This window comes from Ictalurus punctatus, chromosome 18, assembly GCF_001660625.3.
Source record: "Ictalurus punctatus breed USDA103 chromosome 18, Coco_2.0, whole genome shotgun sequence".
NCBI classification, from domain to species: Eukaryota; Metazoa; Chordata; class Actinopteri; order Siluriformes; family Ictaluridae; genus Ictalurus; species Ictalurus punctatus.
Window position 1 is genome coordinate 4,774,478 of NC_030433.2, and position 21,630 is coordinate 4,796,107.

The following is a 21,630-nucleotide window of genomic DNA, read 5'->3' on the forward strand; positions in this document are numbered from 1 at the left end:
ACACACAGGATTTCTGCATTCCATGAGAATAATGGAAAATGACCCCCCCCCCCCCCCCCTCCCCCAATGACTTGCTATAAATCTCAAAGATCATTACTCTAAAGTATTTTTCTTTGCCAGCAATTCAATCAATCCAAAAATCCATTATCCATTTATAGTTACATTTAATGTTGTGGAACATCCACAAAACAAATTAGTTCCTCCATCACTTACATTCTTTTTCATGAAGTTAATAAATAAATAAAAAAAAAACATTAGAAACTCTGACACTGTAGACTCCTTCCATAAACGTTAAATAAACAACTCCCTACAAGAACCTCACCATATCAACGATTTTGTTTTCCCTTTTTTTTTTTTTTTTTTTTTTTTTTTAAATAAAAAGAGCGTATTAATAGTTACCTTGCAGCTACTGTTATAGAAAATTAATCAATACCATCTGAATATACTTAAAATTAATACTAGGTTGTATGGATACTATAACTGGTCATCTTTTTTTTCTCTTTTTTAAATCATTAACATTTTATTTTAAATATTTAGAAGAACATGTCATTGCAGACACATTTTATTGACTGCCTTTTTACCACAAAACCAATTTTCTTTACTTAAGTGTATGATTTTCCCGTACTTTTCCACCCCAGGGCTTCATTCGTATGAAATCCAGTAAATTGCTCTGGCTCGCTTGAGTTCCTGTGACTCCTGCGATTGATCGGAATGCTAACCCATCTGTCTCCTCAGCCATTCCTTGCTATCTTCTCGACCTACATCCAAAATTCATACAAGGGCATAGCAAATGGCAAGCAACAAATGGTTTTAAAAAAAAAAAAAAGAAAAGAAAAAAGAAAAGAAAGAAAGAAAATTACAAGAAGAAAAGAAAAAAAGGAAGTTGTGAGAATTTTGAGCACACTTGAGGGTGCTGGGTTTTCTGTGTGAATGATTGCCAAGTCTATCCCAATGAGAGCTATTAGCAGTCAGAGTGCTTTAACTGCTCCTGCTGTACCTCTGAACTGTGCATTCCTTCTGCTCCCTGGACTCTTGTTTTGTAATTTTACTGAATGATGCGTCTCCGCTTAGCCCGATTAATAAAGCACAGTCTAGAATAAACCAGCGTTATGCCTCCCCGATTTCCTGCTGTGTACGAGCCTTTTTACGTGGTGTTTTATCTGTTTGTTCGTTTTATGTGTTGGTGGAGTCGCTGATTGTATACAGCAGCCACTTCAAATCAAGGTAATATACACGCACTTTCACAAGTTAGGGTGCAAAACTTTTGATAAACTAAAACCAATCAATATAAACTTTTAATGTGTAAATGTTTCATCCAGAACGACTGTTATTGTGCTGGTATGACGAATGCATTTCACGTTACACAAGAGCAAATTTTATATCTCCGTTTCGAAAAACGTCTGATGAGCCGTAGAAATAGGAGTGGAAAAATAATTGGACGTTCTTATACACACTATAATGAAACGCAAACAGTCCTTAAGTGCATCTTAAGTGCTGCCCTATAAACAGAATAATTTGAAATATAAATGTGAGTGGGATTTGGCATGGAGAAATATCACAATTTAGTGCTGCACAAATGAAAAATTATCCATTAAAATTCACTGATTTCATTCGAATTGATTTTATTACACACACTAAAGGGGTTGCACAACTGCTCATTTTTACTAGTCAACCACTAATTTATAAAAATATTAAGACTAGGTGACTAGTTGTCTTTTCAAAAGCTGTTACAGGACATCACTTTATTTTGGCCGTTTTGTTTGAAAGAAAGCATCAACTGGATAGTGATGCGCAACCCGCGGCTCTGACAGCGCCGGTCATAACAGAATTCACTATTCCACATTGCAAAAATTTTTATTTCTATTTGATTTAGTTTTTAAAGGACACCAAAAATAACTGCAGGAGGAAGTTATTTAAGAGGCAGTGGGATTTAAAAAGTCTAGCGCACCTTGATACTTCATGCAAAGTTATAATCAATGTGTTAATGTCCATTAAAGCTAAAGAAAAAAGAAATGATTCCAGCATAGTCTTGTGAAGAGAGCTGTAGAATTGGTTTCATCTATTCTGAACCACACCGTATGGCCAAAAGTTTGTGGACACCACACTTATATGTGGTCCTTCCCCAAACGTTTGCCACAACACTAGAAGCACACAATTGTATAGAATGGCTTTGCTTGCTGCATCATTACACTTTTTCAGGGGAACTAAGCAGCCCAAACCTGTTCCAACATGACAATGCCCATGTGCACAAAGCGAGCTCCATGAAGACATGGTTTGCCAGGTGGGTATTGAAGAACTCGGGTGTCCTGCACAGAGCCCTGACCTCAACCCGAATGAACACCTTTGGGATGAACTGGAAAGCCGATGCCACTCCAGACCTTCTCACCTCACTTAAGTGCCCAACCTCACTAAGACTCTTGTGGTTGAATGAGCACAAATCCCCACAGCCAAAACCTGGTGGAAAGATTTCCCAGAAAAGTGGAGGTTATTATAGCAGCAAAAGGAAACTAAATGTGTTACTTTGCCATGCACCACCTACCTAAACAATGTTGCAGACCAAGTACACCCCTTCATGGCAATGGTATTGTCTAATTGCAGTGGCGTCTTTCAGCAGGATAACACACCCTGCCACCCTGTTTGAGGTGCCTCCAAATTCCCCAGATCTCAATCCGATTGAGCATCTCTGGGATGTACTGGACAGACAAGTCCGATCCATGGAGGCCCTACCTCGCAACTTACAGGACTTAAAGGATCTGCTGCTAATGTCTTGGTGCCAGATACCACAGCACAACTATAGAGGTCTTGTGGAGTCCATGCCTCGACGGGTCAGAGCTGTTTTGGTGGCACAAGGGGGACCTACACAATAAAGGCAGGTGGTTTTAATGTTATGGCGGATGCATAAGTCATGAAGTGTGCACCCTGCTTTAATTTGGACCTCAGAAGCAAAAATTAATAAATACATATTTATTATCATTAGATTTAAAAAAAAGTTTAACTTACAAATAATAAAACCCATGATTACTATGGCATAAGTTTACAATTAAGGCAGTAATACAAAGGCCTCGTAAAGCAATATGAGACGAACAAATAATTAGAAATCTAGTAATGAAATTAGAAATAAAATAAATGCACAGTTGTTTTATGGTTAGCGATTTAGCTCCTTGTGCATTATTAGGCGGCGTTTTGTGCGCTCATTAAGGTTCTGGTGAAGATGATTATTTTTTTTTATCAGATGAAGAAGATGTCCTCTAGAATCTGACTCTCCTGCAGCTCTTCCTGTGAGGGATGTGTTTGGCCTCGGGGAGAAAGCACAGAGCTGTGCGCGGGCCGAACGGCACCGAGAGGCTGACGAGGGCCAGTGAGACTCCTGCGTGTAGACCAGCTGACTCTGCTTCTCTCCGCATTACTAATCGGACTAAAAATATCCAAGAGCTCAATCAGAGAGGAATCCAACCTGCATGAGAGGATAGAAAAACTCCATTAAAAAAAAAAAATTTTTTTTTAAAGGTGTAACGATATGTGTTGCAAAGCTAACTCGCATACCTCAGAAATGTTACGTTAGCTTAATTTCGGGATCTTTTGTACATGCTAATCGTTCTGTTGAATACCGATGAACAGTAAAGTCTAGGGTATTGAAACAAAGAAACTGCGCATGTGAAGAGAATGTCAATGAGATTTTGCCTTCCTCAGAAGAGAGAATGCATAAATAAAATAAACAAAGATTAGGCTAAATGAGATTCCACGTGTCAGTCAGAGGGTTCGATAAATTATTCAGTAAGAACAGAGTCAGATGAGTATAAGACACCATGACACGTATTAAGCATGAATTCTTACAGAATATTCTTATGATATTCACATAATTGTCAGTTAATCTTAAACAGCATAAATTTACATCAGTGTGCGGATAACAATAAATAAATAATAATAATTTTTTTTTTTTTAAAAGATAAACAAGCACCTACGTTTATCCTGTCTCTTATTAGCACTACTCTGTTGAAGGAAATAATTTATTACATTCTCAAGGGTGGAGAAATCAGAAATTCATTAGGAAGTCCACCGGGAAAATAAACGCTCTGGTATGCTTGCCCAGTCTGACTAGGTGAAAAAGTAGTGAGCTAGTTAGCAATTCAAGTGCATTTATACAGACTAGTAGCCATAAAGTAGGCACAAAGTTCTCTGTCCTGAAGACATTCCCGTGGCGGAAAACGTACAGACTGTTACAAAGCATTGACACTGGAGACTCCTTCTGTAAACGGAATTTTGCAACAAAAAAAAAATTAAAAAAACAGGAATTTTTTGAAATCTGGTTTTACTATTCTCAAAATTAGTTTTTGGTTATGTACAGCCTCCTCCATACATGTTCTTGCTATTTAGCTATGGCTATAAAAATCGGTCCCTCCGGGATTTTGCGCTTGCAGAAATGAATGCAAAATCAACGAAACTCCGCATTTTTCGCACGAGCTTGCAATTTTTCAAAATTACAGCAGATTTGGACCACGACGATTTACGTGCGTCGAACATGAATACAGCTAAAAGGTCTCGTTTACCAAAAACCAAAATCAAGCATTTTTGTCCGCAACAATGACAAAAAAAATTGCGAGATCCTGTACAGAGTACAGGAAATTATAACACATTACAACAACTGTCACGCAAAAAATTATATAATCCTTTGATTTGAATTACGCTTCTGTCAGAGCCGTTCTGGCCAATCAGATTAGAGGGCTTATGTATCGTTTTGCCATATTTCTGAAAATTGAATACACGTATGATGCTTTAGGCTATTGTTACGACACAAGACACGTTTCACAATATTAATGCCTATAGACAACTGTTTACAGAAATAAATTAGCTGAATATAAAGCAACATTAGAGAATGCAATCAGCTACTTATTGCTGCATAGCTTTCATTTGAGGATGGATCGCCACTGCTTGTTGTTAGAAGGCTCTCTATGCCTGGTCTAAATCTTTCTTTTAGACAGTTAGTGATCTTGTCCAGAAGACACACTTACTGTAATTCATCACCATAATGATAACAATCTCACCTACATTCAGAGATACACTTACATTTTGTCTTTCCATAAATAGATCGTCAATTAAATTACCAAAAAAAAAAAAAAAAAAAAAAAAAAAAAAAACATACTAGCATTCTCTCATTTATCTACATTTAGGGAAACTATAGCGAGAATACAACCAAGTGCCAAAAAGGAGGAGGGGGTGGGGGAGGGGGGCTGGTAGAGTAAGACTTTGGCCACGTTCCCCTCTCGAAATGTGAGAATTTGCATTTTTATGTGTTGATTTATTTAACGGACAGGCCTCTCAAACAGCCATCCATCAACAGACGACATTGCCGGTATGAATAATGCATCACTTACCGCCGGTCACAATCTATAACAAGGCAAGAGGGGTATAGTTTGAGCAGGGAGGGGTTGGGAAGTCAGGGTTAGGAGGATATCGCTGGAAAGAATGCTAATGTCTCTGGCATGCATATCTTCCAAACCCTTTCACTGCTTTTCATAAGAGGCACTGGGAAGTGAACATGAGATATTGATGTCACTTAAGAGACAGTCCTGCTTAATCCAAAACCCTATAGGTTTATCTGAGGAGACGGCGGGAAATCGTTCATCCAAACGCTCTAATTCGGAGAGACACAGTGATGGGCTTTTCGCTCTGCTTCAGTAAAGCCAAACAAAAAGAGTGTTTATTAGCTTCCTTGTCCTCAGACCCAGTTATTTTACCGTTCTCATTAAAAATGTCCGAGACGCTCGAGCGCTTCTTTCATTTGGAGGCCAAAAAGTAATAAAAAAATAAATAAAAATCCTAAACTGGCAAAAATGCATGTCAATTTCATCCTAATCAACGGAAAGCAAAGAGAGTGCAGAGAAAGTCACTGCATAGCCTACAGGCAGGAAAACTCTCATTACACACTCGGTCTTTTCACCAAAACTTTTTTGTCTGTGAAAAGTTCAACTAACAAACGTAGTTCAAGAATGCTCTGTCCAAAATACATCACCAAAAAGACTTATTTTCCTGAAATTTTGCATTATAAGCTTTCTGATTAATCTCATCTTTAAACTGTTGTGAAATACTGAGATCGGGTGTGGACAAATCGTATCCATCAGTGAGCAAGTTGGCAATATCAGTTGGTTGCTATGGAAGGAATAAAGCACGATGAGGTGTGCTGTTATGGTAAAATTATCTACGATGGGGACGGAGTGATGGGGCATGACACAAAAAGCAGCGTTACTGTTATCACCCTGAAGTTTATTAATTGCCAATAACAGCGCAGCCCTGAGTTTTTATCCGTCTTACATCACAATAATTTGCCATTTTAAATTGCTGTAATTTGTTAAACAACGACACACTGTACACTTTACCAATTTCTATACCACAGCACAAAGTTGCTGTAAGTTCGAATCCGATTACTCAGAAAGTATGCATTATTTTCGCATAAACGCACGTCTATTAAAGTAGCTCCGGCTGTAACGTGAACGATAGGTTAATATTCATGACATCGTTCTAGTATGTTAATAGGTCATACACAGGGACTTGTACGTATAATCGCCGATGCGGTGAAGCTTTTTTTTTTTTGCTTAGGAGTCATTTATTTAACATTTACGGAAGCCGTCTTGGTATAAATGCTTTGAAACAGACAAAGTTTCCCAGGTCAGGAAAGTCAGGACTGAGAAGTTTCTCAGTAGAAAGCCAGGCTGTGTTTTTTGAGAGCGCGAGAGAATATGGATGATAATGAGAATGACTATAGCTATAGCGTAGGTGAGAACAGGAACTAACCTGCCTCTCAAACGTTCCCTAACATTCGATCCAACTATAATCTGTTAAAATGCGTGACGTGTCGCTCATTAATAAATTAAACACTGCAACTTTTAACAAATCGCAGTAAAGTTAAAACTTTACCTCTGAATGTCACATGGCCCTGACACTGGAGACTCCTTCCAAACATTTGAAATAAAAATCTCCTCCAGAATAGCGCTCCGTATCAAAAAAAATTAACGTTCATTTTTTAGCCTGTTTCTACGGCGCGTACACCATACAAGTCCCAACGTTGTTCCTATAGTTGTTACTCTAGAAATGATAATGTAATCATAATGATAACTCATTATTTGAACTGACGCATTAATAGAAACCTGTGATTGGCCTTGCAGCTGGAACTACCGTCCGAGCTGCTGCTAAGGAAAATTAATCAACACCTTCGGACCGATTGGATTAGAGAATTCAACAGCGCTGTGGTGTAAAGATTAGAACAAACAATACATGATAACGGTGTAGATTTGGCAGCAGATGTAATTTATGATCGCTTATCATGTTCATAAAACAAAATCTATCCCACCGTATATAGCCTTCCACCAACATTAGCCAGATTGCTAGCTTTTGTACACAAAACATTGGTATCATTGGCTTTGGGATCACTACAGGCTTGTAGTAACCTCTAACATTTCATTTCAATAGCAGGTGCAGATGCACTCATACAAATCTTCAATTACATTTCCCTTTTTATTCAAATGAAATAAGTATTTACGCATTTAATGATTTTGTTAATAAATATTAAATTGTTGCAATTCAGTTTAAGTGCATGCACTACAAACTGCTTCAAAGCAATAATTCATTTCAACAGCAAGATTTAAAATATTCATGAGTTCTCAGCAACACTAATTCATTAAAAGTTTATTAATTCGGTTAATAAGTGAGCTGCGGCTAGGATTCCTTCTTCTTTTCCCTGTACAAACCTCGGCAAAACAAAACCCTTAAAATGACAAGCTTCATCGATTCCCTCAAATCAGATTCACAATTAAATAATGCAAAAGAAGCTCCAGGACGGTGGACTACGATAAAATATTTATTGACCATAAATAAACTTACTTTCCACACAGCTTGTTAGCTTAAGCATGGTCATGTCAATAGAATCGGAGCCCTCACCAGGATTAGACTAGTCTGATATATTTATTAATTTATTTATTTCAAAAAAATCATATATACATTTTAAGTCAAATTAATCAGTCTTGTCCATCTACCACTTCTACATCCAATCAATTGGACTGTTGAAGCTTTTGGGTTTGAAGTTGGATTTTAGGTGGCATTTTCCCAATAGTCTGATCGTGCATACAGTGCACTCCTGGGGTTTTTACATCAGTTTCACTACAATGAAATGAGAATTTTAATGTAAAGCAACTACTCGGGATTCAAGGATCTCGCTGACCACGAAGGCACTGTGCTTGTCTGCAAGTTGAGGACAATGCGCACCCCCCCCCCCCCCCTCAACTTTCTTATTCGCTGGATATACCGTCCATATCATTCTCGACCGTGCACGAATGAGGCTGATTTATCGCTCGTCGATAACACAGAGGTCAGAGTTATTAAAGAAAAGATTTGGTCATGTGTTAACGTGAAATATTCACAATACATACTACTGAAAGGACAAGGCAATTAGCTCGCAAGACAGTATTATTCATAAAATAGCGAGAACTCTTTACAAATGACTTACAAATACTTCACGTTTCTGAGAGGACGCCGTGCTAAGCGAGACTGTACTTCTGTTCAGAGAGTGGGTGAGAGAGAGGAAGGGGGAAAAAGAAAGAAAAGAAAAGAAAAAAGAAAAAGACGCTGTCACATTAATTACCTTTCCACATTAAAGGGAAACAGTAATGAATTTCCTTCCCTTTCTCCGAGTGCGTCTCATGCTAGTGTTCAGTGATTCATTCCCTGCCTCTCTCTTTCTCATTAAACGGGGGGAAGGCTGTGCATTCGTGGCCTGGGCTGGAGAACTCTGTTCAATTACACCTGCTGCTGAGGCCTGCTATGCCAGCTAATGGGACTCAGCTTGGCTCCTGTCAGCCTGAGCGCAAGCCGGCAAAAATCTTCATTTACTTCCTCCACTATCTCACACGCCGCATTCAGACGAAACCGCTTTTCCTGAGTTTTTTCGTTTTGTTTTCTTTCCTTCATCCATACATCACTCCCTTGTTCTTTTCATTAGCATAAGAAAACCTCCATCAGAGAAGCAACATTTCACAAAACACAATTAATACTTTTACACGGCGCTACACTCTCGCCGTTTTGCAGCGGGGAAAGGAGTCCTGCTGTGTTGTTCAGACCGAATTGCTGCCTTCCCTCCTCTTTTCACTCAATCCAAAATCACACTAGTTAAATTGCATTTATTCGGATGGGTCTTTTTATTGGACTTGTTGAGTGCTGCTCCTGTCAGGCGCTGTATTTATTTATTTTTTTTTCCTTTCCCTCCCCGAACGTTAAAATAAAAACCGCTCTGCTGCTGAATGGCCAAAGTGACGGGCAGAAATGAAATGTGTTGCTCATGCAAAGCCATGTTTCCACAATCTGCAGTCGTGTATAAAGCAATATGTAGGAGATATTATTTCTGAGATTGAGAAATAAAAATAAGGAATGGAAATAAAACTAGAAACTAGCGCTACAATTTGGACATAGAATCCCATGCTTACAAAGCTCCGGATAAGCAACTGACATGAGTGAACGACTTCGATGTTAAACCATTAACGATGTGTTTATGGCTATGAATATGACAATTAAAAGCGGTTATATTTTGTGTCACACTGGTGACCACTGATGATTAGAGCCATGGACTCTGGACAGATAAGAGACATCTGTTTTGAATTTGACACAATGCATACATCCTTGACAATTCATCTTTAAACGTCCAGTTTCCACATTTGAATAGTTCTTAAACCATTTCATCACATCCCTTTCACTAACCCTGTAGCTAGCCTTCGGTCCGAAGAGCTGCCTGCAGCTAAACGGATTTATATAAATGCATGTCACTGGATAAACAGAAGATTAACAGAGTCGCTACAGCCTACAGCTAGGTTTCTTTGTACATTTATCCACTACAGTATTTTATTTCGAGTACTCGGTTCGGTCCGCTGAAATATTTTCTCGGGTCCACATCTGTCTGGACCACGCTGCCATGCTGATGACCCCTGCACTAGCTTACTTTGCTATGTCGATGCACATTAACTACAAATATGATGCATCTATTAACCCTTGCCTTTGATTCAATGTGACAGAAAATGAGTGACTAGTCCTCAAAGCAAACGCTCCATCGTATATGTTTTTAAAAACTTTACATTGTGCAACGCAATATTACCAGGTGCAATTCAAGGTTTGTAGAAATCAGGGCTGGAACTGTGTTGCAAAAAGAAGCAGAAATAATTGTAGTGAAGCAACAAGTAAGCTAATTTGTTGCTCCCTGCTGTACCGTAGGCTGGTTATTATTGGAACACAGAACACCAGCAGACACATAAGACTGCATTTCCATTTCACAGTCATTTCAAAGTCACCACTCTAGGGAAAACGCTGTAATTTACTATTTACTCCATTTCGTTTGATGAGCCTTTGCTAGATGGGTGTAAACAGCACGTTGGGTTCAAGACAAAAATTTATTTATTTATTTTTTAAAATCAACAAATCTCTCCAATATTATTAATACTGGTGGGCGAATCAGTAGCCTATGCATTAGAAACATTAAGATTACATGTAAGGGGTATTAGTTGTTTTTTTTGCTTTGAAATTCGTACATACCTGGTGGATAAGTATGCCAGAAATCACTAGTGTTTTTTCTCTCATCCAACAACCAGAGAAAGTAAAAAAAAACGTACTTACTATTATCTTTCACAGCACAAAAAATGTATATTTGGTATACATTTATATTTAGTATACTGGGCAAAATAAATTGCAGCAAAAAGCTGTTACAGTATACAACCCTGCGGTTAAACATGTTGACCAAAAAAAGTAGCTTTTATGTGCGAAGAGAACACCATCGCTTACATGTTATCCAACGACTTGCTGACTTTTCTGTCGAGGATGCAAGGATAATAATCATGGACGAGCTGATCCCTACTCTCTTCACTATAGTAGCTACAATTTTTAGCCCAGTCAATATAGTTTCTGGACAACCAAAACATGGGACTGCGCAGCACACTGGAGCTTTTACTTGCCTGGGCTGGCTAACGGTTTTAGGATTTGTTCACCCTTGTAGGTTTATAAAAAGCTTCAGTAAAGCACATTAGTGTACATTAGTGGGTGCTAAATCAGACGTCCTATAATGTCAGATGGTGACGTGCTTGTACTTAAACGCGTTTAAAAATCAACGCTTATTGGATTTGTCTGGGTGTGTGACAGGTAGAATGAAGTATAAATATATGACTATATGAAACAAAATGATGCGACCCATTCTTTCAACCCCAATTTGAACTGTGTATAATGTTTAAGGATTAAACCTGGGTATGCAAGTTGCTTAAGACCAACTTAGCTTACTTTGGTGACTCGGGGGTTCTGGGATGGCTGACGGGGTACGCCCGCTGTAGAGAAGACTTCTGGACGTTCTGGGAATGCACAGGAGAGGTGGCCATATCCTTCATAGCAACTGTGGAGAGATCTTCAGGGAAGAAAAAAAAAATTTTTCAACTGCAGCAGTTTAAACATTCATTCAGAAGAGCATCTGATTAATGAAAAGTGTAATGATCTCGATCCGTTTCTCGACACAAACCGATTCTACCTTTTGAAAGTCTGGGTTCAGCTTGTGGAAGGTTGTGCTCCTGTGGTTGAACTTCATTTAAAGGCTGTCTGACACTTCCCTTCAAGGCTTGAAGACCTCCTGATTTTCTTTCACTGCAGGATCAAATGAAGAACAAGCGAGAGAGATATAGAGAGATCTGTTTCAAGAAACAACAGCCTGCTGCGCACACACACACATGCTGAAATCCCTCCTGAAACAGCACCTGAATTTACTTTTACAGTCTTACATAAGAGCTATTTTTAAAGAACAAATATTCAGTGCATATCACCTGTGTGGATCTGCAGCGACACTGGGGTGAGGTGCTTCATTAAATCTGATTTCATTAAAGGACTGCTCAAATTCTTGCTGGAACCTGAAAGCAGAGCGTGCCATGTTACCAGAGGTGGTGGGGGGGCAAAGACATTCAAAAACTCTGAATTCTCCATACTTGCTGTGGTTGAGACGGGATTGTCTGAGCTCCTGGTTCTGTTTTAGCAGCCTCTCTTCTTGCTCAGCAAGGCGAGCCTGCAGCCGCTCTCTTTCCGCCTCCAGCTGCTTCTTCTGAACCAGCAAACGCTGGCGCTTCTCCTCCCAGTCCTCCCTGCCAACGTAGGGCACTGTCTCACTGGGCTCATCTGCGCAGCATCCGGTTCCATTTTTCAGTCCCAATCTGTGCCACGAGTCTCTCGGCTTGGTGGCGTCGTTGGCCACCTGATCCCTTTTAGGGCGCGTGTCATGTGCTGACTCACTCCAAGCACCCCGTGGACACTTGTGGACATCTGCTGCGTCTTCCTCATGCCTTCCTTGGTTACGCTCAATACAGCATGCAGGCATGGGAGATGGCCCAGAACTGACGCCAGCTAAAAATGAGTGAGCACAACCTGCTGACCCTGTTCTTCCTGAATTAGGGGGATCCAAATAAGAGCCATTGACAGCAGCACCTCTTCCTCTCCCACTATGGGCTCTGCTTAATGTTCTCTCACTGCTGGCTATCTGTGGAGAGAGGAGAGACCGGGAGATGGCCACCGACTTCATAATAATGCAGCATAAACACACTGTACTGTAGGGAGCTGTTGAGAATGCAGTGGATGGATTATCTACCAGCATGTGCAGTAACCCAAGGTCATCCAAACAAGAGATAAAGACTCGGGGCAAAGGGGAAGTGTCCGCCTCCTCGAGGACAGAAGTGGGCTGCTGACTAATTCAAGAGGAGGTCACGGAGCATAAAAACATGCATTACTCACAGCCAAGGTCAAAGGACAAACTACTTTCTTTCTTACTACAGTGGTGGAAGAAGAAGAAGAAGAAAAGGCAGGATAAAAGAGTCGATGGTCTGGCTGTGCCAGGAGTCTTACCGCTCTAAATCTACTGCTCAATATGATTTTAATGAGACACTATAATGTGTTATAATGTGCTATTGTCCCATTTTCTAATCGTCTTGTAACCCATTATAAGCTTTCTAACTGTGTGTATACAGAATGTACCACAAACACTGACAAAAAAAAAAAAAACTACTTAAGTGGAGAAATGGCTTGTGAGCGCTAGGGGGAAAATTGGACATACGTTTGAATACAAGGCATTTAAACGAAAAGTCTGCGGCTGTTTCATGAGCAGCAGTTTGAAAGGATGCGGTGGCTGGTTTCACGTGCCTCGAAACGCACATTAGATCTCACCCTCCCAGACTGATCATACAGCCTGTAGCGGGTGAGAACTGACTAGACTTTGTATTTATATAATAAAAAAAAAATCATAGGGACTTTGTATCACATTTGCACACAAGCTTACCTCGTAGTGCGAGTGTGAGTGATTCAGCTGGGAGATGGACTGGTTGAGTTTCTCCTGCTGTTGGGAAAGGTACTGCTGATAGAGTCCCAGCAGCTCCTGACACTCCTTGTACTGCTGCTGCAAGCCTGAAGCGCAGGTCAAGGGGCAATAACACACTGAATAACCGCACTAGTGTGCTCACTTCCAGCCACACAAACCAATCAGCTTTCCTACAGCCAGGTTTTGTCCACCGAACGTTGATAAGGAGAGACAAGCGCATAAATTACCAGGCACAAAGGAGAAAAAGGCAGGACTTTTGTTTACTTTTACGACATGTTGACAGTCTAGGGTGTGTAATACATTCGGGATCTGATCAGCCAAAAATAAACCACGTATGAGAGTTAGAATTTACATACGATCTTTCATTTATTTCATCAAATCAATAAAGAACTAATGTGCCGTGTTGAAATCTTTCTATAAAAAGTGCTGTAAATGACACACATTAACTGACTAAAGAAGTCTGTTATGGCTTGTGGCGATGATGCAGCCGTGATTGAATTTAAGCAGCCGGTGCTTTTGTGACTTGGTAAAAAAAGTGCAGCGAGTGAGAAAAGGAGCAGAGAAACAGGCTCACTGCTGGGGGATGACACCAGTTTCTTCAAGGCGAAGGCTTCACAGACTCCTCCATCTGCGTATGGCTGGCCAGGGCAAGGCACCGTGCCAAGCTCGGAGACAGGAAGCTGGCACACGCATACACACACACTGTAGCAGCTAGAACAGGACCGATGCGGAGCAGAACCGCTGTCACGCCGAGTGGGCCGTCTAATGACGGCGTGACATAGCCAGCTCAGCTTCTTTCCCTCAGTCACCAGCCCACGCACACACACACACATGCAAATCCAGCTTTCAGTGGTTCTGCCTTTTAACTTTACAGCATATGTTTTATAAGCCCAAAGCCTCAAGTATATTAAACCACATTTACAGCTGTTTTCTTTTTTAAATGACATGCTGCTTGTGTAGATCCTCCAATACTACTGATATACTTGCTATAAATAGGCATAGCATGGTGTTAATTTCTCAAACCTGACAGTTCAGAAGGTATTGATTAATATGCCATCATTTGAATGTAACAGCTAATTCAATCTTTTATTTTTTTAAAAAAAGGCTTGTTATTTAGCAAAGAAAACCATATACTCCCCTGAAGAAAAGATAAGCGGTATAGACGATGGATGGATAGATGGACCATATACTCACTGATATGGTTAAGCTTCTTATAAGGAGGCCTTATTTCAACATTTATGGAAGGAGTCTCCAGTGTCAGCACTTTGTAACAGTCAGGAACTTTTCCCGCCATGGAAGTGTCCTCAGGACAGAGGAGTTTGAGCTTCGCGGATTTTTAGTAACATGACAAGCTGCATTTATTCGTCTTATTAAAACCACAAGAGGAAGGAATGACTGTTTATAGCCATTATAATGTAAGCAATAGCAGGAACTAACCTGTCTCACAGATGTTCCACAAACTATAAACACAAACTGATGTGGTACAATATAAGAGAAATTAAACACTTTGGGCTGTGCTGATGTTGGAAAATAATCAACTATTTTGTGTCGGGCCATTTCATATCACCCCTGTTGAGGACTATTTTCCAAGAACAGCAAACCCTCAAGTGTTTTATTCCTGATTCGCTTAATTGAATTCATGACATTTTACTTAAATTGTATATCGTGACATTAGTATTATACGGTTCTATCTGCCATCTATTATTAACCCTCATAATACTGAGGTATAGTATGGTATAGTTCAGTACTATATAGTATAGTATAGTGCAGTATACATCTCCACATATTCCGAGTCGTACATTCGAGTGCTAGGAATAACTGACAACGCGCAGATAACTGTCGATTTTTCTCCCGGAGAATAAGCACGGCTCTCGTTTTAAAACGGGATGGAAAGCTCGTCGAGTGCTCACGGCTCATCTCGTTAATGCAGCACGTCACACACACGCGCGATCCCCACTCGCTGAGTCGTCTTTGGATTTTCCGATAGGCAGGTGGGGCGTAAACATGCACGCTAACAGCAGGAATTCTCAACAACTGGAGCGAGTGGAGCGCGACTGATAAGATTCTCTCACACAGAGAGCATCGTACAGCGTGGCAACTCCACCGGTCACCTGCCAATCGCGGCGAGCTTCACGGGCCCGACATCAGGGAAGGGAAAAAGCGCGGCCGATGGCGTCTCCTCCCCCGTCCGAAAACACACAGTTCGCATTCGATATTTCAGACAGGCACTGTCAACATGATTCACTCCCCTGTCAGCCTGCACAGAAATGAAATAATGAAATCCGCCTCAAGGTGGAACAAAATCCTGCTGAAGAGAATATTTTAACAGCTCAGTACCGAGCAAGCCTAGTCATCGAGTGTGTGTGTGTGTGTGTGTGTGTGTGCATGCGTGTGTGCGCACGCATAAGCTGAGATGCAAATTGATTAGCAGGACAGCTATATTTCACTTATTACAAAAATGTGGTTTGTCATTTCCAGTTATCGGAACGTGTGGAAAAGTAATTACTCATGAAAAACTCTTGAGTAATGGCTTTGTGATGGAAAGCTAATTCATGTCTTCTTGCCCCAAAGAACCAGAGAATCAACAAACTCATAACCAAGCAAACAAACTATTACAAAAGCGGTTTTAGTATTCCCATCCATCAATGCTATTCAAAGCACTGCCACCCAAAACCTAAAGAAGATTAATGATATTGATGAATGCGTTCTATTTCCCTTTTGTGTCTTCTATGGCGCTTCATGTAAATTTGTTTATAGAGGAACAAGGACTCTCTCTCTCTCTCTCTCTTTCTCTCTATAATGGAATCTGGTGCTCAGATCCGTAGCGTAGGCTGCCAAAGACGAAGTGATAAAAATTCAAATTTCATTCTATGCATAAGCTTTGAATTTCATCCTACATCAAAGAATTTAATGATTTTTTTAAAAAAACAAAAAAAAAACACTTCAATCCAAAGATGAAGAATCCCCATGATAACGTTGGTCTTGGCAGATAAGACGGAGCTGATTGTTCTGGAGATTATTCGACACAAGTCTCCTTAAATGAGTTTGCCTTTCGCCTCCCCTTAACCTTTTTCGAACAACCCGAAAAGCCGGCGTCTCTGCGGTGCCTTCAGACAGCCCATCTCCACAGGAGACCCTCGTGTAGTTTGTCTTAGACTAAAATCTCTTTTTAATGGGGTTTGAGGTTTAGTGCAAATGCCAACTAAAGTGCACTTAATTGAGTTGCGCGCTGCTAATTTCTGAGCTCTGGTGCCAGTAGGGCAATTTACCAGTCGGTGATTACTCCTCATATTTCATGTCGTTGAGCGAAATTGATGCTTCCGCATTCTTTGACACATGTCAAAGTGGCAAAACATGGTGGGGCTGCCAAATATCTGAAGCTGTAAACTAGTAGACTGAATGATGAGCTGTCAAAAGGTTTGGGGGGGGGGCTGGTAAGGGTTAGGCCTTCACATTCCTGCTAGTCTACGTCTTTTAATTTGAAAGAAGTAAACCGGTTAAAACAAACAATGTGTACGCCTTACGCCTCAGAGAGCATACAAACAAAAGTTTGAGCTTATCATACTGTAGATATCACTGGCATCTTACACCAAACTCGCATTTATATTTCATTTAAATATGGATAACACCTACAAGTCTGGATTGTTGTCCTGCGCTTAAAATGCAGTTTTAGCAGAGGGTTTGGTTAAACAACACTGCCCCCTGCTGTAAAGTTATAGGTATTGCACACACATTGTCTGGCAATTTAAAAAAAAAAATACTAGCAACTAATTCACATTTTAAAAAATAAATAAATAAATAATAATAATTTTTTTAAAAACACTTCCTGTCCATGTACGACTTTCCCACACAATAAGCCAGATATGCTAACTTTTAATCTGGGAAAAATTAGGGTCAATTTTAGTGCGTTTCATTTTAAGAGATAAGTTAGACAAGTACTTATATGGTTCTGCTTTAAAAGCAAAAAAAAAGTGTTGCTCTGGTAACACTAAGTTACACATCTGATCAAAGATTACGTTTACATACGCCTTTTTTTAATAAAAAGAGGGATCATAAAAAATGCTTTTTTTTTTTTTAAATTAATACTTCCCTGAATAATTGGTGTAAACGGTCATTATTTTGTCTTCTGGGAAACAAATATCTTATGTAGCTACTGAAGGGTTGTACTAGATGACAAAAATGAGATCTTTAAACAAAATAACAATTTACATCGATCATCCTGTTCAAAAGTTTACACCCCCCTGGCTCTTAACATATCGAGTTGCCTTCTTGAGCATCAGTGAACGTTTGCACCTTCTGTAATAGTCGTGTACGAGTCCCTCAGTTGTCCTCAGTGTGAAAAGATGGATCTGTACATCATATAGCCGCTGTTGGAAAGGGGTCAAATATGCATAAGGTGCTGGAAAAGTAAAGAATGTGCAGGACCTGGAGGATTTTTATGAAGAACAGTGGGCAGTTTAACTGCTCCGGACAAACAAGAGACTCATGAACAACTATTACAAAATATAAAAACACAAGCACACAGTGTTAAGATTCGAGCCTATGTACTGGTTCTTTGAACTGGCTCATTTGTGTAAATTCAGTTAGTATTGTGTCTTGTGGACTATATGTAAACATCTGTTATGTGAAAATGTGTAATCATTATTATTTTGCAGATTCTGCAAGGCGTATGTAAACGTATGACCTCAACAGCAGTAACAAGTATTCTGCTTCAATATCAGCAAATTCTACCTCAAACCTCTATAAAAGTTCAAAAGCAAAATTTGATGCATGCTGTCTTGTATTACTTCTACTTTTAAATATTTTTTTTTAAAAGCCATTAGACATCAGCAACAACAAAAAAAAAGTTTGCATTTTGTCATTTGCTTCTTCTATCCACTTTCTACTACACTGAACCGCAAGACTTCGCTCTGTTCATTCTTATTTCATATGTGACACTGCCCTCTAGTGTACAAGTTGACCAACATCATGTAAAAGTCAGCAGCTTAGCAGACAAGAACCCTGAAGCTACTGTGTGTCCTGCGCTTATACAAACCTGGATGACGTAAGGATACGTTCTCTTTCCTGTACGATGAGTTGATTCTGCTCTTCCAGCTGTTGGATCTTTTTCTCAAACGTCTCCTGTTCATCTTTGAGCCTCTGCACAGACACTTCTTTCTCTTCACTTACTCTGCAAGGCGGACGAATCAGACACAATACTTAGAAAAGAAAATACATGTTCTAACTCATAGCCTTAAAATCATAAATCAGTGTAATAACACGGTGCTGCTGAATGTTTGAATCCGATTGGTCAAATGTTGTTTCATTTTCAATAACTGCATCTCTGACAGTAGTGCAATTTCTACATCCACGCGCTCGCTCTAATATGTTACCGCTTGTATACTCTACCTACATTTATTTAAAACGTGTAATTGCCGATATAGTGAACATTTCTGTGAGAACACGTTTATTTAATATTGACGCAAGGAGACAAGTGTCCAGTGATGAGATTTATTTTTGTCTTATTTACTTATAAGAAGAAAAATAAACAGGCTGGTGAGGGAAAGTTGTTTCTAGTCACTATAACATAAGTGAGAACACGTATAAACGGATAAAACGTACAGCGTGTCATTCTTTAATTAATTAAAAAACGAAATCTGGTAGATTACTGTGGTAAAAGATGAACAAAACACTTTGTGATGTGCCGTTATTGGAAAATAATCAACTTCATAATTACTCTCGTAATGTTTTACACCTTAACTAACATTCTGTTATGTTTAAAACTATTTTACCTGTTTAACCTCTGATTTTTCTTTATTTTCTTTCAAACCGTCAAGTAAAATGACGTCCTTTTGAGATTAGGTCTTCCCAAAACAAGCACATTAGTTAGCCAGTCCAAAACGGCATTTTACATCAAACACTGTTTTCAGTGGTCTAGAAATATTCTCTGTTACAACCATCCAAGTTTGTTAATGATCTAATTAGCAGTGAAGACTACGCAGAGCAGGGGTACGCCAAGATCAAGTGCAAGAAATTCATACACACGTTCAGCGTGACGGGGTCAAAGAAACACCCCCCCCCCCGTCGTTCATTTAAAAGATATGACGAGCGTTAGTTTTATTTATCATAAAGGATTTTATAATTGATGCCCCTCGGTACTTCAGCGGGTAACTCTGGTTTCCAAGAAACGTGAATTCTCTGATCGTGTTACACGACCAGAGAAATGTGAGAGGTGTGTATGAAAAGCACTTGTACTTAGCCAGCTCTTCGATCAGGTTAGCGATGCGACGCTTGTCTTCCGGACATAGGTCCTTCAAGGAAGCCTTGCTTTGGACGTGCAATCTATGAGAGACGTCCTGGGAAAAAAGTCAAAAGAAGCGGGGTGAATTTTCTACTGTTCATAAATAAAAGGGAGTTGAAAAGCAAACGCTTTACACACCTGCGACTCTGACGTTGCCGACACCCGAGGTAGCGTTTTGGAATTGGACGTAAATTCAGAGATCTTCTGCAAAGACGTCTTCGCCACGGGTGCATCCGTTATTCGGTCCGGTTTTTTCCCAGTCCTCCTTTTGATGTCTAAGGCAGGTTTGGCCTTCTTTTCATTACTGCTTACGGACACCGACCTCAGACCCATCTTTTTACTCACTCCTGAAACAACAACAAAAAAGGAGTCAACGCTAAATCTGAGCTCTTCCTACGAGGCAAAAAGCTTAAGTAAGATTGTGTAAGGAATAAAACACTTTGAGGTGTACTGTTATAGGAAATGAATCAACGACAGGGTGGTGTGGCCCAAAGTGAAGCAGAGTTACTGCTACAAACGAGAAGTTGACTGTTTTTCTATAAATGTATTAATTAAAAAATGACACGTCGTACACTTTATCCGTTTATAGTTACGTTTAATGTTGTGCTCCTTTGTTAACATCAGTAAGTCTCAATGCCGCATAGACGAAATGAACTGTGAAACTGAACTGTCCGACGTAACCAGAGTCTCTCTTGTTCCACAGCTTTTTATTACATTAATTAATTGTTTCATTTAATGTCTCACCTGGAACAAACACTACGGACTGCTCGTCTTCTGAAGCTGTTCACGGTTAAGCAAGATTTTCTCGATTTCTATATTCAAAGGGAGTTTGTTGCTATTGTGGAGATGGCAAGACATATCGATTTTAAACATTTTCATTCGCTTATGACTGAAATATTATATTAATATACCAATAATGGAATTTTCAGGGCGAACAAAATGCTGCTAAATGTGGAATAAATGATGTAGGGAACTAGAAATAATTCAGTTTAATTCAACTTGGACTAAAAGCCAATGAGAAGCAGCTAAGTGTTACAGGATGCCAGAAACAATGATACTGGTACAACTGCAGGTCACTAAAGATAAATAAATATCCTTAAAATATTGTGCAATATAATAAAATACTACTAATACTAATAATGCTAATAATAATAATGTTTATACATTTCACTGCAGTTGTCTTCACACTTCACACATCAGGACCGATTTGCTTCAACCTACATTTTTAAATTTATAACGAATACCATTAACAACACCTAAACATGACGAGCTATAATAATAAACCGTATCATTAAACTATATGCGAACAAAAACACGACGAAAACGTAAACAACGCGGAAAGGATACGGTCATTAATCCAATAAATCCCAGCAGCATCCGTTTCTCCCTCAGCAACCGCCGCCATATTGAAACAAACCGCCACTTCCAGAGGAACTTAAAAAGCTCCTCCTTTTTTTCCTTCCGTGATTGTGATTGGATTAGACATCCGAGCTGAGCCCTGCTCGGATTTTTTTATTCGCTAAATTAGCCGTCTATCATTTTGTTGACCTATAGACATTCAGTATTTGTGTTTTTTTTGGTTACCGTGTGTTGGTGTGATGTTAGCAGACTCTACTTTACTGTTCACACCCGTATTCGATTCCCTTAAACGTTGGAGTCGACTCAGATTTCGATTCGGAGTCTTAGGAATCGATTCTGCACAATAAGGACATGACAGGAGATTCTGTCAAATGCATAAATTGTACAATTAAGTAGATAATACACCAATGTGGTAGTATTATAGTCGAAATGAAAAAGGGGTCTTGACGATAATTTAATATGCTCTAATTTATTTACAATGAACGACTAGAATCGTAGTTTGCTTGTTTGGCTATTCGTTTGTTTATGTCACAAATGTGATCTTTTGCTTTGTTTCTAAAATAAAATAATAATTTTTTATTTTATTTAAAGTAAAATATCATATTTACGACATAAATAAAACTTG

General features: G+C 39.5%; 1 protein-coding gene across 1 annotated transcript; it reads right to left on the bottom strand.

Annotated features, from left to right (window-relative positions):
• Window positions 1–1,597: 1,597 nt before the first annotated feature.
• On the bottom strand, window positions 1,598–21,061 carry kiaa1328 (KIAA1328 ortholog). Its single transcript, XM_053687898.1, has 12 exons — window positions 20,994–21,061; window positions 20,391–20,426; window positions 19,785–19,993; window positions 19,601–19,701; window positions 18,421–18,536; window positions 13,328–13,452; window positions 11,991–12,535; window positions 11,832–11,915; window positions 11,543–11,655; window positions 11,302–11,422; window positions 2,540–3,454; window positions 1,598–2,454 (listed from the first exon to the last, which is right to left on the bottom strand). Exons 1-11 carry the CDS (start codon window positions 21,049–21,051, stop codon window positions 3,229–3,231), a joined length of 1,734 nt encoding a protein of 577 aa, XP_053543873.1. The 5' UTR covers window positions 21,052–21,061; the 3' UTR covers window positions 1,598–2,454; window positions 2,540–3,228.
• Window positions 21,062–21,630: the final 569 nt, after the last annotated feature.